At 55.2% G+C, this 18,355-nt stretch overlaps 1 protein-coding gene across 1 annotated transcript in view; it reads left to right on the forward strand.

The window, feature by feature from the left end:
- LOC119094368 (titin) overlaps positions 1–17,499 on the forward strand; it is a 70,918-nt gene extending 53,419 nt beyond the window's left edge. The window contains exons 7-25 of the mRNA XM_037217432.1: positions 513–663; positions 1,199–1,310; positions 2,527–2,708; positions 5,042–5,218; positions 5,506–5,676; positions 6,284–6,393; positions 6,747–6,903; positions 8,123–8,250; positions 8,498–8,720; positions 9,193–9,312; positions 9,609–9,749; positions 10,017–10,167; positions 10,199–10,273; positions 10,720–10,853; positions 11,792–11,825; positions 13,398–13,561; positions 14,506–14,565; positions 15,290–15,399; positions 15,792–17,499. Coding sequence (XP_037073327.1) covers positions 513–663; positions 1,199–1,310; positions 2,527–2,708; positions 5,042–5,218; positions 5,506–5,676; positions 6,284–6,393; positions 6,747–6,903; positions 8,123–8,250; positions 8,498–8,720; positions 9,193–9,312; positions 9,609–9,749; positions 10,017–10,167; positions 10,199–10,273; positions 10,720–10,853; positions 11,792–11,825; positions 13,398–13,561; positions 14,506–14,565; positions 15,290–15,399; positions 15,792–16,394 — 3,003 coding nt within the window. The 3' untranslated portion in view covers positions 16,395–17,499. The remainder of the gene's footprint in view (positions 1–512; positions 664–1,198; positions 1,311–2,526; positions 2,709–5,041; positions 5,219–5,505; positions 5,677–6,283; positions 6,394–6,746; positions 6,904–8,122; positions 8,251–8,497; positions 8,721–9,192; positions 9,313–9,608; positions 9,750–10,016; positions 10,168–10,198; positions 10,274–10,719; positions 10,854–11,791; positions 11,826–13,397; positions 13,562–14,505; positions 14,566–15,289; positions 15,400–15,791) is intronic.
- Positions 17,500–18,355: the final 856 nt, after the last annotated feature.

The following is an 18,355-nucleotide window of genomic DNA, read 5'->3' on the forward strand; positions in this document are numbered from 1 at the left end:
GTAATGTTTTCATGCACTGTTATGATCGGGAGTAAATACCGCTCCTTTTCAGAGCATTAAGATCCAGTCTGCATAGTCCTCAGGGGAATCAAACTTGGGCTCAAACTGGTGCCTTGGGTCAAACTTGAAAACTTTCTCCGCAGCTTCCTCCGACGTGTGCACCGCCATTGGTTTACTGAAACGAACGGTATAAGTCTTGTTTAGTGAGCACCTCAAGGAAGCGCATCAACTTGAGCCCATCTGCTAGCTTTCGTCCTACGTGGTGTCGATTGCCCGACACGCGTCCTTCCAGTTTCGACCCGACCTGCCTCTGTCTAGCGCGTGTTAGACGCAACGTGACCTAACCTGGCGTGGACCAGAGTTGACCTAGCCTGGCATCACTCTCCCAAGTGATCCGACATGACCTGACAAAAACTGATCCGACCTGACTTGAACCAAAGCTACCAGACTTCACGCCCCGCCTGAACCATGCTAACCCAGCCGGCCTGTGCTGACCTGACCTGACCCGGCAGCCGGACAGCACCACTGAGACCATCAGCCGGTACACGTTTACCGCCGACCGGACCACGAACGGCCAGCACATTGTCTGCGAGGCCGCCAACGCCGTCATCAAGAACAAGGCTGAGTCGCCGCTGCAGGCTCCTGTCAAGGTCGAAGTGCTCTGTAAGTGATGCAGAGAGAGAGTGAGAGAGAAAGAAACAGAGAGGAAGAATGAGAGGAGGAGGAGGAGGAGGAGGAGGAGGAGGAGAGAGAGAGAGAGAGAGAGAGAGAGAGAGAGAGAGAGAGAGAGAGAGAGAGAGAGAGAGAGAGAGAGAGAGAGAGAGAGAGAGTGAGAGAGAGAGAGAGAGAGAGAGGGGGGGGGGAGAGAGAACTTATCATGTGATTGGTCAAAAGTGATGTTAGCTCTCGCGCGCATCGCATTAGTTTGCTCTGACCTTGGAGTATGACAGTTATTGAGCAGGCACTGACCAGCTAGGAACGTCAGCTTAAAACGCGGTGAAGCCCTCACGGTAGTCTTCGCGTGGTTACTCGTCCACTTGGTTGATAATTTCATCAAATTTCCTTGTTTCTGTCTCTGCGTAACTCCAACAACAACAAGGTCGGTGGTGTGCTCTGAGGGTGCGATTATAGTTTCCACTTGACCATACCGAAGTAGTCTGCGGTGCGCAATCATCGCACACGAATGGCTACTCCTCAGACGCGCCTGTTGTGACGGTGACGCCCAGCAACGTGACCGTCAACGAGTCCATGGACATCCTGCTGTTGTGCAGCTACGACGCCAACCCCACCAACCTAACGGCCGTCTTCTGGTACGTGCACTGGCCAGCTCAGCTGCCTAACCTTCACAGCTGTCACCTGATCCGCCGCCAGCCATGCCTCTTACTGTTCGTTCGATCTAATTGTCGCCGGGCTGTGATCACGGCTCTGCAGCTAGCGCAGGCGTCGTTCTGCCGAAGTCTGATTTTGTCTCACCGGCCGATTATGTTTGGGTCTTGCCAGCCTCCAGCGACGGCATACTGTGGACTGGATGTGGACTGTGGATTGCCATTCACTGCCAGTTGCGGTTTCGTGAGACGTCATGGAATGCATGGATAGCTAAGCATGTAACAGGCCACGAATAACGACCAAGCATGTAAAGGGACTTAAATCGTCGTGAATGGCATGGCGTACCATACCATTCATGATGAAATTTAAATGGATCTGAAGTTGAGCTTCCATGTGGGCGTGAGACAAAACTAAAATGAAATTGAATTGAGGGTTTCATGCGGGTGTGGCATTTCACATCCGTAAGGAAGCCTCGAATCCCAAGGCTATCCAGGACCATTTGGTGGTCAAGATCTAGATATGCGTATGTGTTTGTGGTACGTTTTAAGCAACAACTTTACCTGATTTGGGCAGTTCTGTATATGTTTCCAACACGATTTTCGTCATGTTTCATATCAATTTTCCACACGACTGTATAGCCACGCAGAGGCAGGAACCGCACACTTTGTGTCCGAACCGCGTTCCTTCGAATGTTGTTTTCGGTAGCGGCAGCAGTATTGGAAAAAGTCTGCGTTCCGGCAACTTCGCCACCTCAGCTCATTGCACATGGATCTTCCCGACTTTAGCCCACCCGCACCCAAGTTGTGGAATAGTCAACTATCCCGCTAGCTGGACGATGAACAAGTTCTTGCAGCTCCCACTCGGTCTTGACGGGGTGGTTAGCGGGGCCTCCAGCCGAGGCGGAGGAGAGACGCGATGGGCTGGTCCATCCACTGCTCCCCTTGAGAGGAGCGCAGTGGAAGGTAGATGCGTACCTCTTCACGACCGAGTCATACGATTTTAAGCAGGCTTTCGCCGCCACCAAGAACTTTCCTTTCTTCATTGCAGTGGATCGCTAAGCTCAGACATGACGTCGGTGTGTACGAATTCTCTCCAGCTGGCAACGCTGCTCTCGCGACATGCCGGGGTCCGGTCTCCAAAATCGATATGCTACTTCGCCTTCAAGTCCATCGCTCCCATTGCTCCCCCACTCGTCGCCAGGTACAAGAGCGGCCGGCAGCTGGACCTGACTGACGAGGACAAGTACAAGGGAGGCACCCTGGAGCAGCCGTTGCTCCTCATCGAGAACGCCTCCAGGCATGACGCCGGCCGCTACCGCTGCGAGGTGGCCAACGAGATCGGTGGCGGCATGGCCGACAACGAGGCCGTGGTGCACGTCCAGTGTGAGTACCTGGCGGCGAACGCTTAGGGCCTTATCGCAACACGTCTTTTCTATCTTTGCTGTGGCGAAGATGCTCCCGTACAGTGCACGCCAAAGAATTCATGCTCCTCCTAATCGTGGTGCAATCCAAAGAGGGATGCGCGTCTGTCACAAACGTGCATCAGTTGGGTATGGGCTGGGTGGAGCTCTGGAATATGCATCCCCGGATGAGACCTTGCACACGCCTTGTTTCTTTGAGGGAAGGAGATGGGGAAGAATCTGGACAGTGCGTAAATGGAACATAAAGTGTCTTTGTGTGGGATATCAAGACTTGCCTTTTAGTTAAAAGCAGATGTGTTGTGCTAAATCAATCCATTTAATCAATTGCTTAAGCCATTCGATATTCATTCTTTTGTTTTTAGGACCAGTAGACCACCAATATTGCTGACGTATGTACACCAGGGAGGAGGTTTGTTGTGGCTGAAATTCCAGTATCTTTTTATGAACCTAGTCCCGCCTTGTTTACCGCGCCACCCCGGCTCATCTCGCCTCGAACAATGACAAACAAGATGTAAAAAGAGCGCCCCGAAACTTGATATGAAATTGCGAATTACCCGATGTCACAACCGGCGAAGTGACGACGACCCCGCAAAGTTCTCGCGTAATCGGACAAAATTGTGCGGCAAAACCAAAACTGGCACGTGATATGGTGAACAAACACCTCGGATAGACATGGTGTCGCGGAAAACAAGCCGGATGAGCTGGAGGGAGAGAGAGGCGCGGAGAGAGTGAGGATAGCAAAAGATGCAGGGCCGGTCACATGGGAATCTTGCCATACCTTCAGACAGCCTTTTGCGAGAATGCGTTGTTGGAACTTGCATCCTGTAGCAAGCCCCCAGTCCACTTCTGCTAGCAACAGAGATAGCATTTCGAAGAACGCGTAAAGAGCGTACCACACCGCGTCTGGCAAGACGTCACCCGCTATTGCCTAACATATGCGTCAACCGGAGCACATTAGTAGTCAGAGCTGGCAAACTGTTCATCACGGCGGCCCGTGTTCAGTAATACCCTACCGTTTCAGAACAGCGTCTTACGCGCAGCATTAATTTCATAGACTCTGGGGGCGAGAACACGGCGGCACGACTAACCCTTTTGTCTCTCGCTCGTCCCTCCCCTTTCCTAGCCGTTTCAAGACCCGTTATTCTCTATTTTGTTGTCATTATTTCTGTCTGCTACATTGCCCCCAAATGACAACATCGCTTAGTGCCAATTTCCGCGGACTATGCGCACACCAGCGCCTTTACGACTTGTGGGCTGGTCTGGCTTAGCTCAGTTAAAATCCGTTTCCCGCTGTACGGTCCCCTTCCGCTTTCGTAAGATCTGGTGCGCGGCGACATCAGTGTCTCGTTTCCATGCTTGGGAGCACAGTACTGCAGCGTTGTTTTAATGGCAGTAATGGTTTATGAGACACGCATATCGTTTAGTGTTAACAAAGCGATGAACACACTGAAGGGATTCGGTGTATTTTGACGTAGCCTTTTGCGAACTGCAGCAATATGTTATTTCCGTCCGGCTGCTGCGCGGCACCGGATTTCCGGCTCTTCCGGTCCGGATGTCACTTTGCAAAAGTGAAGTTCTGCCCTTCCCCTGGAGAACCATTAGATAGCTTTTTCATCGCGCAAGCAGCGATGGGCTTCCGCAGCGTGCGATTTGGCGTTCGTGGGCGCCAGATCTGATGATGCGCTTCAGGTCCGCCAAGCCACCAGCTGAGAATATGAAAAGTTGAAGTCAAAATTGAACGTGTATTGCATCGCAGACCTAACCATAGCACAGGATCAGCCAAGATGGGGGCCCATCGGGTCCGTTTGGTGTCAACGGAGTCCTGGTCTATTATAACTTCATGTATCGTATTCTTTCCGAGGTGTTTCGGTAACATTTGACGCAAAGTTTCAACTCGCAGTTTTCATGGCCTAATAGCTTTGGCACAATGCACAAAATGGCACAAACCTGTGTGTCCCTACCTGTTCTGAAAAATATATTTGCGCAGGAAATTTTGCAGCTCATTAGCTAGTTACTTGCCCTTGCAGGCACAGCCCACAAGTGTCAATCAATAATCGACAACGGATCCTTTCATGCAAATTATAATAAGAGGCCATCGCTATCAAGTTTTCGGGCATGAAAGCGTCCTAACGCTCTGGCAACAATAATAAACAAGGCGAGTATGAGCTGACAGCACAGGGTTAAGCGCTCACGCTTCGCTGTGCGATAGTGAGCATCAGCTAGGCCCCGCATCTCCCGTGTGCCCACCAGCTGACCCAAGTCACGTTCGCCCCCCCCCCCCTCCCCCTGCCGCAGTCCCCCCGGACGTCGTGCTCACCATGAGCCCGAGCAGCGTGATCGAGGCTGACCAGGAGAACGTGACGTTCCGCTGTGACGTCACGGCCGGCGAGCCGGCCGAACTGCTGGGGGTGCGCTGGTACCTGGACGGCGAGCTGCTGCGCGAGCTGCCCGAGTGCAACGACACCGACCCAGGTGAGCGGGTAGCGGTAGGCGCTGTTTTCAGGATGTGTGTCAGCCTGGAACGACAAGACATACGAGCTTTTTGCCAGCTGTCCTCCCAGTAAACTCCCTCCTCGTTAGATGTCCAGTTGTATTTGCTCGACATCTCATTAGTGAGTCGGCTTTTTTAGGAATAGTCAGCCATCCAGATTTGGTTCCAACAAAGCTCATAATTTTTATAGAGCCCGAATGATTCAAAATACCACACAGCAGTTGGAACCGCCGTGGAAACTCATGCAAACACCCCCATCTTCGCGCAGGCTTGGCCTATGACAGCCTGGATGAAGGCAACGAGGACTTCTGCAACTCCAACCCCGCCGAGATGATATTCCTCAAGGTGGACAGAACCTTTCTCGCCAACTACAGCTGCTCGGGCATGAACTCAGCTGGGTGGGGCCCGGTCTCGACAGAAAAGGAGTTCATCATTCACTGTGAGTACCCAAGCAACCGCCTCCAATTCAGTAAGTGCCCTGTGCAAGATCCAGGGCAGGTTGGTTGAGTAGCCAATGACCTGCCCGAATGTCCTGAATGGGAGAGGGCGAGGGGGGGGGGGGGAGTGCGCTGTTCTGCATCTGGCCGCCGCCGCCGCCGCCAATTCCGTGGCACAAATGACCAGCGGAGATATATTTTCCTGGCGTGGTCCCGCGTTTCAATGCTTGGCGAAGTCATTAACGCGAAATGCCAGGCTGCGCTAAATGAAATGGCTCGGAAAACTTGCACGGAAGGTTCCTTGTGACAAGCGGAACAGTTCATACTGCAGGCGAAACTCCGCCCTTTGGAATAGGTCTGGAGTAGGAAGTTGGATCACTAAAGACCAACCGATTAGGGATTTTAACGGGTTCCGAACTTCGTTCAGAAGCCTCGCTCTGTGCCGCAGTGCAACAAAGTCCGTGACTTGTCACTGAACTGATAGGCCCATGGCAGTCCCATTGGCACAGCATGTGTATCACATTTCACAATGGAATCCGTCCCCGTTTTGTTCACGAGGAATACAAGCGTATGACTCGTGTTGATTCCTGGCAATCGTTTCTGCTGCAGATCCGCCTCTTGGGGCGGCGCTGGTGTATGAGCCAGCCACCGTACTGAAGGGGTCAGCGGTGACCCTGACCTGTGAAGTCGATGACCCGGGATATCCGCCGGCAAGCAAGGTATCGGTTGACGAGGTCATACGGAATGGAGACTGACGATGAGTTACATTCTATGCTCTATCATGCAGTGGCAGTGAACAAAGACGCGTGGTGATGAAGTGATGAGGTCACGTTGGTGCAGTCGCGTGGTGATGAAGTGATGAGGTCACGTTGGTGCAGTCGCGAGTTAAACGCATTCCACGCGAGTGGGACAATGAATCCGATCAGTTCATCGCTCTCCGCCATCATCAAATCGCGCCTGCTCACATATACCTGCACTGCACCACCTCACCATTCCGCGCCACCGTCACCAGCGAGCTGGCTGGCTAGACCACGCGACTCCGCCACATTAACGGCCGTGCATGGGCCCGCAGTACATTTGGATGCGCGGCAACCACGTGATCACGGACGTGACGGACAACACGTGGCGGATCAGCACGGTGTCGCTGGAGGACGACGCCAACTTCAGCTGCGTAGCCATGAACCAGGCGGGCAGCAGCGGCGAGGGACAGGCGGCACTCGACGTGCTCAGTGAGTGACGCTCCGAACGGGAGCGGACCTACGGATCGGAGAGCACCTGGCTGGGCGCCGGACGGGTGGGTCGGGTCCAGCTGGGGGGTGGGGAGGGGTTGGGTGTGTGTGGGGGTGGGTTCTGCCATCGCATGCCGGCGGATGTGTGACGTGTGTGTGGTGATGATTCGGAATTTAACGGCGCTTCGCTTGCCGTGGCTATTCCGCTCCGTGCGTCAAGCGTACACCGCTGCGATTGGAAGTGATCTTGTTGTGATGGGATCTGCCTTTTGCCGATCACATGGTCGGACATGGGCTTCGCGTGGTCGGTTGTCGTTTGTGCGGTCGGGTCCGTCGTGTATCATCGGGTGATCGCCACTCGGATTTGGCTTGTTGAGGGCCAGGTCCGGTGAAGCTTCGCCGGGTGTCGGAGACAGAGATGATGCGGCGCCGCGGAGGCCGGCAGTCCCCGTAAACTGACCGGGAGCAGTGTGTGGTGGGACTCGACGCGAACAGGCTCTCAAGCCAAGCTGATTGGGTAGGTCACTTCCGGTCTGGCTCACACTCGGCCTCACTTGGCGCTGACTCGAATTACGGGGGTGGACGGCCTGACGGACGCCGCTCTCCTGACCGCGTAAGCGGCGGCCAGAGCCGTCAACTGGCCGCTGAGTTGGGTCGCCTCCGCGCCAGCCGGGATTGCCAGCTGGGCGACAGCCAGCCCGGCTCCCCGGAAGACGGAGCGCAGCCAGTCCAGTGAGCTGGCGCCGAGCTTAACTCGAGCCGCCGCTCAGCGGCCGCGTCCTTGAAGCAATTAGCGCCGGCCAGACCGGGCCAGGTCCTCGCCGTGCCCATTCGCGATAATGAGCCAATCTTGCGCGATGCAAACTCGGGGAAACCGCTGCAACTTTGCCCGTGCGCCCAAGGGCGGCCGAGTCGAGGCGCTCGGAGCGGTAATGAGACAGCCGCGGTTGAGAGCACCGCGAGACACACCGCGGGAGGTGTCGGCCGCAGGGCGCAGGGCTCGATCGGTGACTAGGATCAGCGGGTACGGCTTAGATGGCATTGATCGCCCGGACGGTATTAGCGGTGCCGGGCTGTGGTGAATCGAGCGCATCCGGGCGGCGAGACGCGTCCACAAACGGGTTCTTGGCGCAGTTTTTGTACGGCGTTAGGCGAAGTAAGACAATCGGCCGGCGCTCTTCCTCGGAACACACGTAAATAGACGACCTTTTGTCAACAGCCAAGCCGCAGTTCATCGAACGCCTCCCCCTCTACATGGGGGCTCTGATGAACTCGTCGTCCATCGCCGTCACCTGCAGGGTCGAGTGCTCACCTCTCTGTGAGCTGGAGTGGCTCAAAGACGACCAGGTAAGTGTCGACCCGGAGACAAGTTTACTGACCTGCACGCACAAAGAGGCTGCATCTTTTGCCACCGGTCCCGCCACGGTACTGAAATGCTCCAGTGTCCTCCCGTTGAAGAGGTTCTATTTTAAAAGATAGCCGCAGCCCCCAAGGTTTGACCTGGGCTCGTGGGCTCCACACCACTCGTGTTTGATGTGTAAATAGATGAAGTGGAGAGCATGTCGTTCACGCTTGTCTCGGTTCACATCACCAGGTGATTGAAGACGGCTCGTATTACTCGATCAAGACGGGCGCCCTGGAGCCGGACCCGCGGACCAACGACTTCGAGTCGGTCGTGTCCACCCTCACCTGGAACATGACGGCCTGGCCCAACCAGACGCTGGACCGGGTCCGGGACAACGCAAACTACACCTGCCGCAGCACGTCCAACACCGTCGGGCCGGGGGTCAGCAGCACCACCCTCTTCACTGTCGAGTGTGAGTGGTGATAAAGCTCGGCGGAAGTGTTTACTGCCGGCGTGAAATGCCACCAGGGCCGTGCTCTATCTGTTACAAACGCTTGCCAAATAATTAATCACCAGAAATCCTGCCCCGAGTCCAACAATTCCGTCTAATTCACGGCGTTGGGTTCTAAAATACGAAACGTTATGTAAATAGCTAATTTGCATAGTTCCCGTTGAAATGTAGAGCCTGTTCTAATTGCGACCTATTGCAGCCCTCTCGTGATCTCTAATTGCCGTCCGACCCATGCATCAGATGACAGAGTGCGTTCAAAACCGTAAATACGCCTATCGCCAGAACCGTTTGCTTAGGTGCGCACTTCCCTGCCGCCGCCCCGTTTCTGCACGCCGCACATCACATAATACTTTCTGGCTCTTGCGCTGTAATCGTCTAAGCGTTTCGGAAGCCCTGCCGGTTCTCTGACCCTGGCTGGTGCTCCGCCTGACAGACCCACCTGAGGACATCGCCGTTACTTTGCCGGTCGTGGACGTGGTGGAGGGAGAGAAGCCCTCCCCCGTTAGGTGCACGGCCAACGCGTACCCGGCCGCCACCTACATCTGGAAACACGGTAAGCTGCGGAGAGAAGGGGCCGGCAGCGATGCCAGTCACGGTCGCTGTCGCTTATCCGGATCAGGTGGAGTTGACCTGCGTTGACCTGCGTTGTTTTGTGGACACGTCGTGGACATTTTGAGGTTAGCTTTTCTCAGCTCTGCTTCTCAGAAGCCTCAACTTCACCGTGTTTGCCCCCACACGCCATCTCCGGGCGAGATTGGTCTGTCCAACGGAGCTGAGCCGTCTCCCGTCTGTGTCACCTGCTGTGGTCACGCTGGTCGCGGCTCATCACCGCCTGCTCTGGGCTGGCAGGAGACGTGCCCATCCAGACTGGCGATCAGCTGGATCTGAACTTCCACGAGGGCATAAACCGCGAACAGGCCGGCGAGTACGTCTGCCACGCGCAGAACAAGCACGGCATCGTCTCCACGCCAGTCTTCGTCAACGTCATGTGTGAGTGATGGGACCGTCGTCGGCACCGGGGTCGCAGGCTGGAAGCGTGAGTTTGTGGGTCGCTACAAGCTCTACATGCTAAAGTCAAAGACAACGCAGTTATTGCAAGCCACCCGCCAGCCGCAAATATATCTTCTGGTAGATACATAATTACTGACGTGATTATTGCATAGGCATTTTTGAAGTCATTCGATAAGGTTTCGATGGTCATTCTGCAGAGAGCCAGGGAAGCTGATTCTCACAACAGCGCTGTGCTCTCGCACGCAGACGTTCCCGAGTGCAGCATCGGCCAGATGGAGCAGGACTGGCGAGTACCTGCTCGTCTGCACGGTCGACGCCGTGCCCGACGACGTGACCTTCACCTGGCGCTTCGACAACGAGACGCTGACGGAGCGGATCCGGACCGAGGGCACCGTCAGCACGCTGACCGTGCGACCGGGCAGCAGGGACTTCGGCACCTACTACTGCTTGGTCAACAACTCGATCGGCCCTGGCCTGCCCTGCGAGATCGACGTTGCCGGTGGGTTCGGGGTCAGATTGAGGGGGGGGGGGGTGAGAAGCAGAGGGGGCGCCGTGGTGAGACGCCATCTCGTAATGATGACCGCAGTGTCGGGTACAGTGCAGGCTGGTTTCAGCTTCAGCGCACCGTAGTCATTTAATCGCTGATGTGCTTGACCGACTGAATCAAAGAAACCACTCTTCCCACATCCTGAAACTACCAGGATTGGTAAACTCATACTCAGTGTTCCCGGATGTGGCACTAAGAATAACTTTGCGGCCAGCGAACACCAGCTACAGAATCTGTCGCTCGTGCCCAGCAACAAGCGTCGACCCTTAAATCCCGGAACTTGTGGTCGTCGACAGGCTGGTAATTGAAGCCGTTCAATCCCGTCGAGGTTGCCGCTTGTCGCAGCGAGTCGAGCGAGCTAGTTCGACGCCTGGATCGTTTGACGCTGCTGACAGGCGTCAGCGGTTGGGGCATGCGCCTGGGGGACATGAGCCTCATCATCGTGATCGTGGTGGTCGTCGTGGCGCTGGTGCTGCTCCTCATCATCGGCATCGTCATCATCCTCTGCTGCCGGCGCAAGCGCGCTAAGGATAAATGTGAGTGCCGATCGCCGTGCGATGAGCCATATTCCTCTTTTCCTGTCCCCCCCCCCCCAGCCCCCCCCCCCTCCCGCTCCGGCCCGACCAGGACAAGCTGCTGATGATGCAAACCTGCAGAACGTGCCCCAGGCGGACACAGGCAGTCGTCGATCGATTTCGTATTTTGAAATATTATTGCAGAAGAGGTTCAGACTTGCTTATGCCAACAGTTATTAGCCTTTAATATTCCACGAGGCTATAATTGAACGTGTTATTAAGTAAACATTCGGTGTATTGTCAACACTCGACCTTCCTAGCTGTGCTTTTGAGTACTTGTCATAATTACAGCTTGAAACGTCGAGCGTTGGCAATATAATCAGCGTTTGCTAGGTAAACTCGTTTTACCTGTACCTCGTAGAATATTGAAGACCGACAATTGTCAGCATAAGAACTATGAACTCATGCCGAAAAAAACAGGATATTAAGACATTTTTTGCTTACATCAAATAATGTTACACATGGTCGTACAGGCATAAGTGAGTTGCATAAGTTGCATGTGGTCACCCTTCTTATCTGAATCAACAAATTCATCATGGTATAGTCACACTAAAATTTAACGTTTATTTATCATGATCATTTTTATTCATAATGCAGTATTTGAACACGCCGATACAGGGTAATAAGAAAACGAATGGAAAATGACGGCTGCTTCAGAGCAAATGTGGAACGAATGCAAAACATTCCGGGTACCTGTTCCTTTTTATGCGCCAACCTGCATACGTGGTTTGCATCCTGCGTGATGCATCCTGTGATGTCCTTGCCGTGAACTTTGCTGTGTTGTTCGCCAAGTTTTGCCACTAACACCGCCAGCTGGTCTGTACTAGCCCTCTGCTTTGTGTGTCGTGGCGTTCTTTTTGGATAGCGGCTAACAGTTTTGTTTGTTTGTTTTACGCTAGACGGCGCGCCGAATGCTCTAGAGGAGAGAGAAAAGTGAGTACATAAATAATGTTCCTCCACACACGCATTGCATAAGTGTGGTCTTCTACGCCTACCTTATGACTATCGATGCACTCTGAGGTTTTGGTACATCTGTCATTCCCCACGCCCCTAGTCTTGACTTCTTTGTCTCCGCGCGTCGGGCCGCATTATTCCCTTCGTGGTCCGGTGTACCCTTCTTAGAAACTAACGACCCTGCATTTAGCCACGGGGGCATGCCGTGGTCTAGCGTGACCCCACGGGGGTCACGCCGCCAGCCCGTCCCACCTGGGCGCGAACGAGCCCGAGGCGGGGCGGCGGGCGAGAGCGCGGACGCCGCGCGCTCTCCCGCCTCCGCCGCCGCCGGCCGGGCTGGTGCGGGCACTGCTCCTCCCTAGAGACCCCGTCTGACTCGGCCCTCTGTCCGTGTAGCTTCTACCGACGAGAGGGCAGAGCTCTGATGCGGCCCTCTCTGCTCCCCGGGCCCCCGTCCAACCCCGATTTCGTCAAGCAGCCAGGTAACTCGGCTTGCCTCTGGCTGTCTGCCTGTCTCGCTGCTCCGATCCGCGCGGCTACGGCTACCACGGCATGATCCGCCTGCTGCTCGCTCAGTGGCCTCCGCCCCGGCCGCAAGAGCGGCTCCTCGCGCCGCCGGCATCCTCTCCAGCATGTCCTGGAAATTTGTTCTCGCTTGGCATTCTTGTTTCATTTCGTGCTCCGCGGTATGTACATATGCTCCACTACTCAGAGGTCAACGGCGCGGATGGGACAGTGCGTGCCGCATCAACAGCGCCCAAACGCTCCAGGCAAATACGCCTCCCCGGAGAAGAACAGTGTGTGTGGTATCCGCCATTGGCATGCTCCCAAATCCACGTGGATAGGGCCCCAAACGATCATTCATTTTGTCCTGAAAGCAGCATCACCGTGCAAAGCGTTTCGAGAATTACCATGTTACTAACGATTATTTCTTACGGAATACGCCACATTGTTTTATTTTATAGATATCATTTTATTTCTGGGTCAGTCGATTTTCCCATTGAATTTCATTCGATAAGGATGCCGCATACACTTTTCTTTTTTGGGGTCGCAGAAATGTCGTGTGAGGTTTTGCTCTACGCATATTTGTGGCTTTCATTTTGGAACCTTTGTTGATTGATGGGAGACTTGACAACTTTTGTTTTCTGGACAGATACCTTTAAAGTTCACAACACAGGTAAAGCATTTATAGTTCGGTGTGCTTGACGTTGCCTGCTTGATGTTAGCACGTGTGTTTTGACATAACAGCAATCAAGTCCCATTTCGCTTTTGGAGTATCGGACACGCTTAAGCCAAAATGTACATCTGAGGCAGGCTGCACAGGTTCGTCGAGACAGTTTTCACTGGCCACATGTTGAGGCATCGAAGCCTGCAGAGGCAACAAAGCCTACAGAGCCATAAAGCCTCATATTTCTGCATTACACCCAGCCCAGCCCAAAAGAGCCAGTGCTCCGATGCTCCAAAGGCGAGGTGTGGCGCGCCGCCGTGAGCGTGTCCCGGCGCGTGACGCGGACCGGTTGTCCTGACCCGCACGTGTGCTTGTCCGTGAAGTCCGGATGGTACCAGCAGTAGCCTCGGCGGCCAGGGCGTCCAGCCGCTGCACAAGTGGCCCATCCGCCCCGGTGTGCACGTGCACGTGACCAGTGTGCAGTCGCTCACCAAGCTCAGCGACGCGCCGCCCGACGTCGCCGCCCCGCCGGCGACGCAGGAAAAAGGTGCAAAACAATTTCTGTCCAGGAAACTTCGCACGTTCATTTTGTTGGGACATGTTTTGTTTCATTTTTTCCGCGTTTCCAGAGCGGTATTTCGACTTTGCCGGAAGTAGTTTTGTCTCGTTTATGTTTTTTAAAGAAAACAACGTAAGTTCTATTAGGATTAGCGTATTCATGTGGTAGCGCTTAATGCCGGTGGAAAGAAGCGCACTTTTGACCAAAAACCGATGGTTTTAAGTTTTCTCCAGAGCTTCTTTTCATCTTAGTTACAGTAAATGCGCAATGCAGTGCAATACAGCGGCGGCAGTCAGGTGCTTCCTGAAACAGTCGCTCAAAGTCAGCGGCAGTCTCAGGCGGTGGTGTCCACAATCGTAGCCGGTAATGTCGGTGGTGAACCGTTTGAACTCTGCTTCACACGGGTGTAGTGGCGCCTCCTCAGCTTTCTGCTCCCGGGGGTTTAATGCGAGTCATGTTTACCCAACATTTCATCGGCGCGTGGTTTATGCGTTAGTGTTGCTGGAATGGACATGCAAGGGAAAGGGTATGGTTGATATTTTTGACGGAAGCCGTCACATTTCAAAGAGCCTTGTTGGCATTTACATCAGCCATGTTCTGGACCAGGTCTTGAACTTTGACGGTGGGATTTAGATGTGTGTTGGTCAAGCCCCCCACGACTTCAAAATTTAGAATACTTAAATGTCGGTAATTGATCCTCTCACCGCTGGGCCTGTTGGCATAGCACTATGTGCAGGGTATTTCCTAAACGTAATGCTCGGGCAGGCACTGCTGTGGTCACATGCTTGCGTGAGGCAATCACATCAGATGGACACCACTGGGTATTACCATTCGTTTGTTTTCGCTCCGCATCCCGTACTAGGCTGCCTTTGCGAGCTTCCTTAGCCCATTTTGTTTGTTACGTTTGCTAACCACGATTATTTTGCTTGTAGTTGTAACGTTTAGGAGGGTGGAGACGGATTCGGACTCAAAGGAGGACAACCTGGACACAGGTAAGGAGTTCTTGTCTTGGCATGCTTTATGGCTAGTACATAAGTGATATTCTATTGTAATCCGTGCAAGCTACTGTGTTTGTTGTGTGGTGTGCATGTGGACGCTTCCTTCCTTGATGCCTACTGGCAAGCTAGCGACGTTTATTCTACAAAGAGCGTTTCAAAATACATCGATCAGGATTCGGTATCTATTCAGTACCTTCGATGAAACTCGATTATTGATAAAAACGCGTGCATTGCACCACTGATTTGCTTAATTGTGCATTCTGTCAACTCTGGCTCAAATGCCTTGCTCATGAGATTATGCCCTTTATCAGTTTTGCTGTCCTCTGTCCGCGCAAACTCTCTCAGCTCACCGCTCTAACGCGCCCCTCATTCTTCTCTCTTTGCAGGCGATTACGGAATCTATCTAGTGTAGATGTGGTTCGTGCTGTAGCCACTCTATCTGCTCATCTATGCCTTTTTTGTACAGTCGCCTCATGTGTGTCGAGTAGCGTAGCGAGCACTTCGGTGTGTCACGGCGCCCGTTCTACCCGCACCTGGCCGCGTTTTGAACCGCCTCCTCCGCGCCCCTCCTGGCACCACTAGCGCGCGCTCTGTCTCTGTCTGGGCCTCCAGTGTCCGTCTCTGTCGTCTCCGGCTCCCTGTCTCTGTCTCTGTCTCTCTCTCCTCTCCGCCGCCGCCGCCGCTGCCAGTGGGTGTAACAGGCCGGCGCGTCTTGCAGTGGGCGACCCGAGCAAATCAAAGTCTTCCCCAAACGGCGCCCACCCGCCCGACGACAGGGCTGTCTACGAGAACCTGCCCTTCCACGGTATGCAGCAGCCGCCCTCCAAGGTGAGTGGTCGACCTGCGCCGTCCACCCGCTCTCTGGTGCCGCGCCTCCGTACGGATCTTGAAATCCACCAGCGCATGGAGCTAACGGTGCCACCGTCCCACTCCCATCAGTGTCGATTAATCTAATTATTTTGGTTGATCACATCCGCTGGATCGCTGTTGTGAATATAAACTTACTACCGGTATCTGTGACTGGCTGCCGTTCTCTGGTGAGCGCCTGTGAGGATCCCCACTGGCGTTGCGTTTTGCATGCTGTGCTGCCTGAGTTGTAGTGCTTGCCGCTTGGCGTGTCGTGTGTGTGAGAGTGTGCTAGCTCACAGAAGGCGTGTGTCCTTGGTTTGCATGCTTCTGTTGTGTTCGGCTTGTAGGCACGCTTCTGTTTGGTTTCGCAGTCCACGGAAGGCGGCCAAGGTCGGTCGGCAGACAGTAGCCAGAGTCGACCACCAAGCGAACTGAGTCAGAACGGCTCCTCCGGCTACGGCAGCACCTTCTCCCAGGGCAACCCGCAGTACGGCTCCATGCGCTCCCAGCACAGCTTCCAGTACGGATCCACGCGGTCGCAGCGAGCCGACCCGGAGCGGCACGGACAGCAGCTGCTGCCCATCCCGCAGTCGCCCGACCTGCCGGACACGCCGACCACGCACGACAAGACCACGCAGAGCGAGGCTAACAATAACGACTGCGAGCGGCCCACGCCCCCGCAACGAGGCCCGGCCGCCAAGCCGCCTTACCACAACCTCAGCCTGCCGTACAGAGGACACAGAGCGCGCCAGCGGCAGGCGCAGAACCAGGCGGACTTCCAGCAACAGGCGCAAAATCAGACCGAGCGCCAGCGGCAAGGGGACTCCTTTGAGATGTGGGAGCAGGTTTGTTTGCTGCTTTCAGTCTTTTGTTCTTTCATTTGCCGCCGTTTTCCGACATCGCTTCGTTGCGTAGTCCATCTCCCCCCCATCCCCCTCCCACATCATTTGTTCTCATATACAAGCCATCACTGATCACCGAACCTGTAAAATCTATCAGCCAGTAACGCTCGAGATATCGCTGATGCGTCTCATGGGAACGGCAAAGCCTAGAGGCGATGTGTGCCGTGATTGGCAAGCGGCATCATCGACGACTGCATAGCCCGTCCACGCACGGCGTCTCAGACAGCGTTTGGTCTTTCCCAAGCTAAACCCCGAACTGTACGTTCCGACGTGCCTCGTGTACGTCTCACGTGAGTGACTTCCGGGCGGGGCGAGCTCGCCTTTGAGCCAGCGCGCTCGTTCTTAGCTCACGTTCGCCCGAGCGCACCATTACCTCACCGTATGTCCGAGCTTAGCTCCAGCATGAGCCACTGCACCGCTCTGTAGCTCCCACCACCCGCCCCTCAGCCAGCTGGTGGTCGTTGTGCGTGACGTCTCCTGGCCTGCCGCTGGACCAGTCTGGGCCTGTGTGTTGCCGTGTGTCCCCCCAGCACTCTGTGTAGGCGCAGCCGCTGTACAGAACCAGTTGTGCAGAGGCTGTCAGCTACTGCTCCCGCCGCCTGCTCCCTCCGCCTGCTCCCTCCGCCTGCTCCCTCCGCCTGCTCCGGTCCGTCTGTTCCCTCTTCCTGCTCCCTCCATATGCTCCCTCCACTTGTTCTGGTCCTTCGCTAGAGTAACTACCAGTCGCGCTGTCTCTCAAATTCTTCCCAAAAACTCGCTTTCGTTGCCAGTATAAGACCATAGAATTGCACTTCTGTGTGTTGCTACTTTCAATCCCTCAAAGTGATCGAGAAATATCGTGAAATCATGAACCAGACAATCTAAGACGGGATCACTCTCCCTGTATAGATACACGCCAAGAGCGAGTTATGTCCTCCGGGTCAGCATGTTTTTCATAACTGTGCTCCAACCAGCTCAATCGCTTCTACTTCCGACATCAATGTCCTAAAAACTCAGAGCAAGAACGGACCACAACATTGAAGCAAAGTCCATCGCATTATCCATTCAGCTACAACAGCCGGCCGGCTGAAGCTCCCCAGTGCCGTGTCCCCTGACTGTAGTGCTGTCCTCGTGTGTGTGCCGCTAACCCTCCGCCGCCGTCCGGCTCCCTGCGCCTGCTGCCGCCTACTAACCGCCCGGCCCGCCGCGGCCCATTGCAGACCCCGCCGCACCCGCTGGCCAGCCGCGGTTTCTATAGCTGCAGCCAGCCGCCGGCGCGGCTGCCGGCCGCCGAGCCATGGGCGTCCCGGCCGCGGACTAGTCAGCCGGCGCTGAACCCGGCGCACCGGCCGCGGCCGCACGGCGCCCGGCAAGGCGCGGCCGGGCCCGAGCCGCGCGGCCCGATGACCTACAACGTGAAGAACGGCACCGTGTACGCCGACCTGGAGTACCGCGACGTGTGCCGCGCGCCCAGCCGCGTGCAGAAGGACTACGTGCCGACCGAGTACGCGGTGCTGCAGTTCTCGGGCGCCAGTCACGAGATAGACGTGTGAGGAAGGCGCGCCGCCGACGGCTCCACCGCAGTGTACAAATCATCGACGCGCCGCCGCCTCTGCCGCCGCCGCCGCCGCTGCTGCTGCTGCCTGTGCGTGTGTGTGTGTGTCCGTGTGGTGTGCGCGCCTGCCTGCTTGCGTCGTCGGTCCGTCCGTGCTCGTCCGCTAACGCCGACATCGACGGGTCAGGTGAGCGCCTCCGACATCCGATCTATCGTGTTGCACCGATGTGCGCCGCCACGCGCTGTCTGCGGGTCATAGTCATGTCGTGGTAACCATTTGTGTCAGATGTTGACGGTTGAACTAACCCCTGTTTGCATCTGGAGGGACTTGGTATCTGTCAGCAAGGCTTAGTTTGCAGTGGATCTATCGTGTGCCGTGGCTTGGCCCGCCCCCCTCCCCCCTGCTCGGCACCCAGTGTCAACTTGACTGTGTTACCTGCAGCTGTCCGAGGAGGAATTATCTGACGACTTCGTGCTCTTTAGCCGCTTGGCCCATGGT

Source organism: Pollicipes pollicipes, unplaced genomic scaffold, assembly GCF_011947565.3.
Source record: "Pollicipes pollicipes isolate AB1234 unplaced genomic scaffold, Ppol_2.1 Scaffold_4002;HRSCAF=4701_pilon_pilon_pilon, whole genome shotgun sequence".
Taxonomy (NCBI): Eukaryota; Metazoa; Arthropoda; class Thecostraca; order Pollicipedomorpha; family Pollicipedidae; genus Pollicipes; species Pollicipes pollicipes.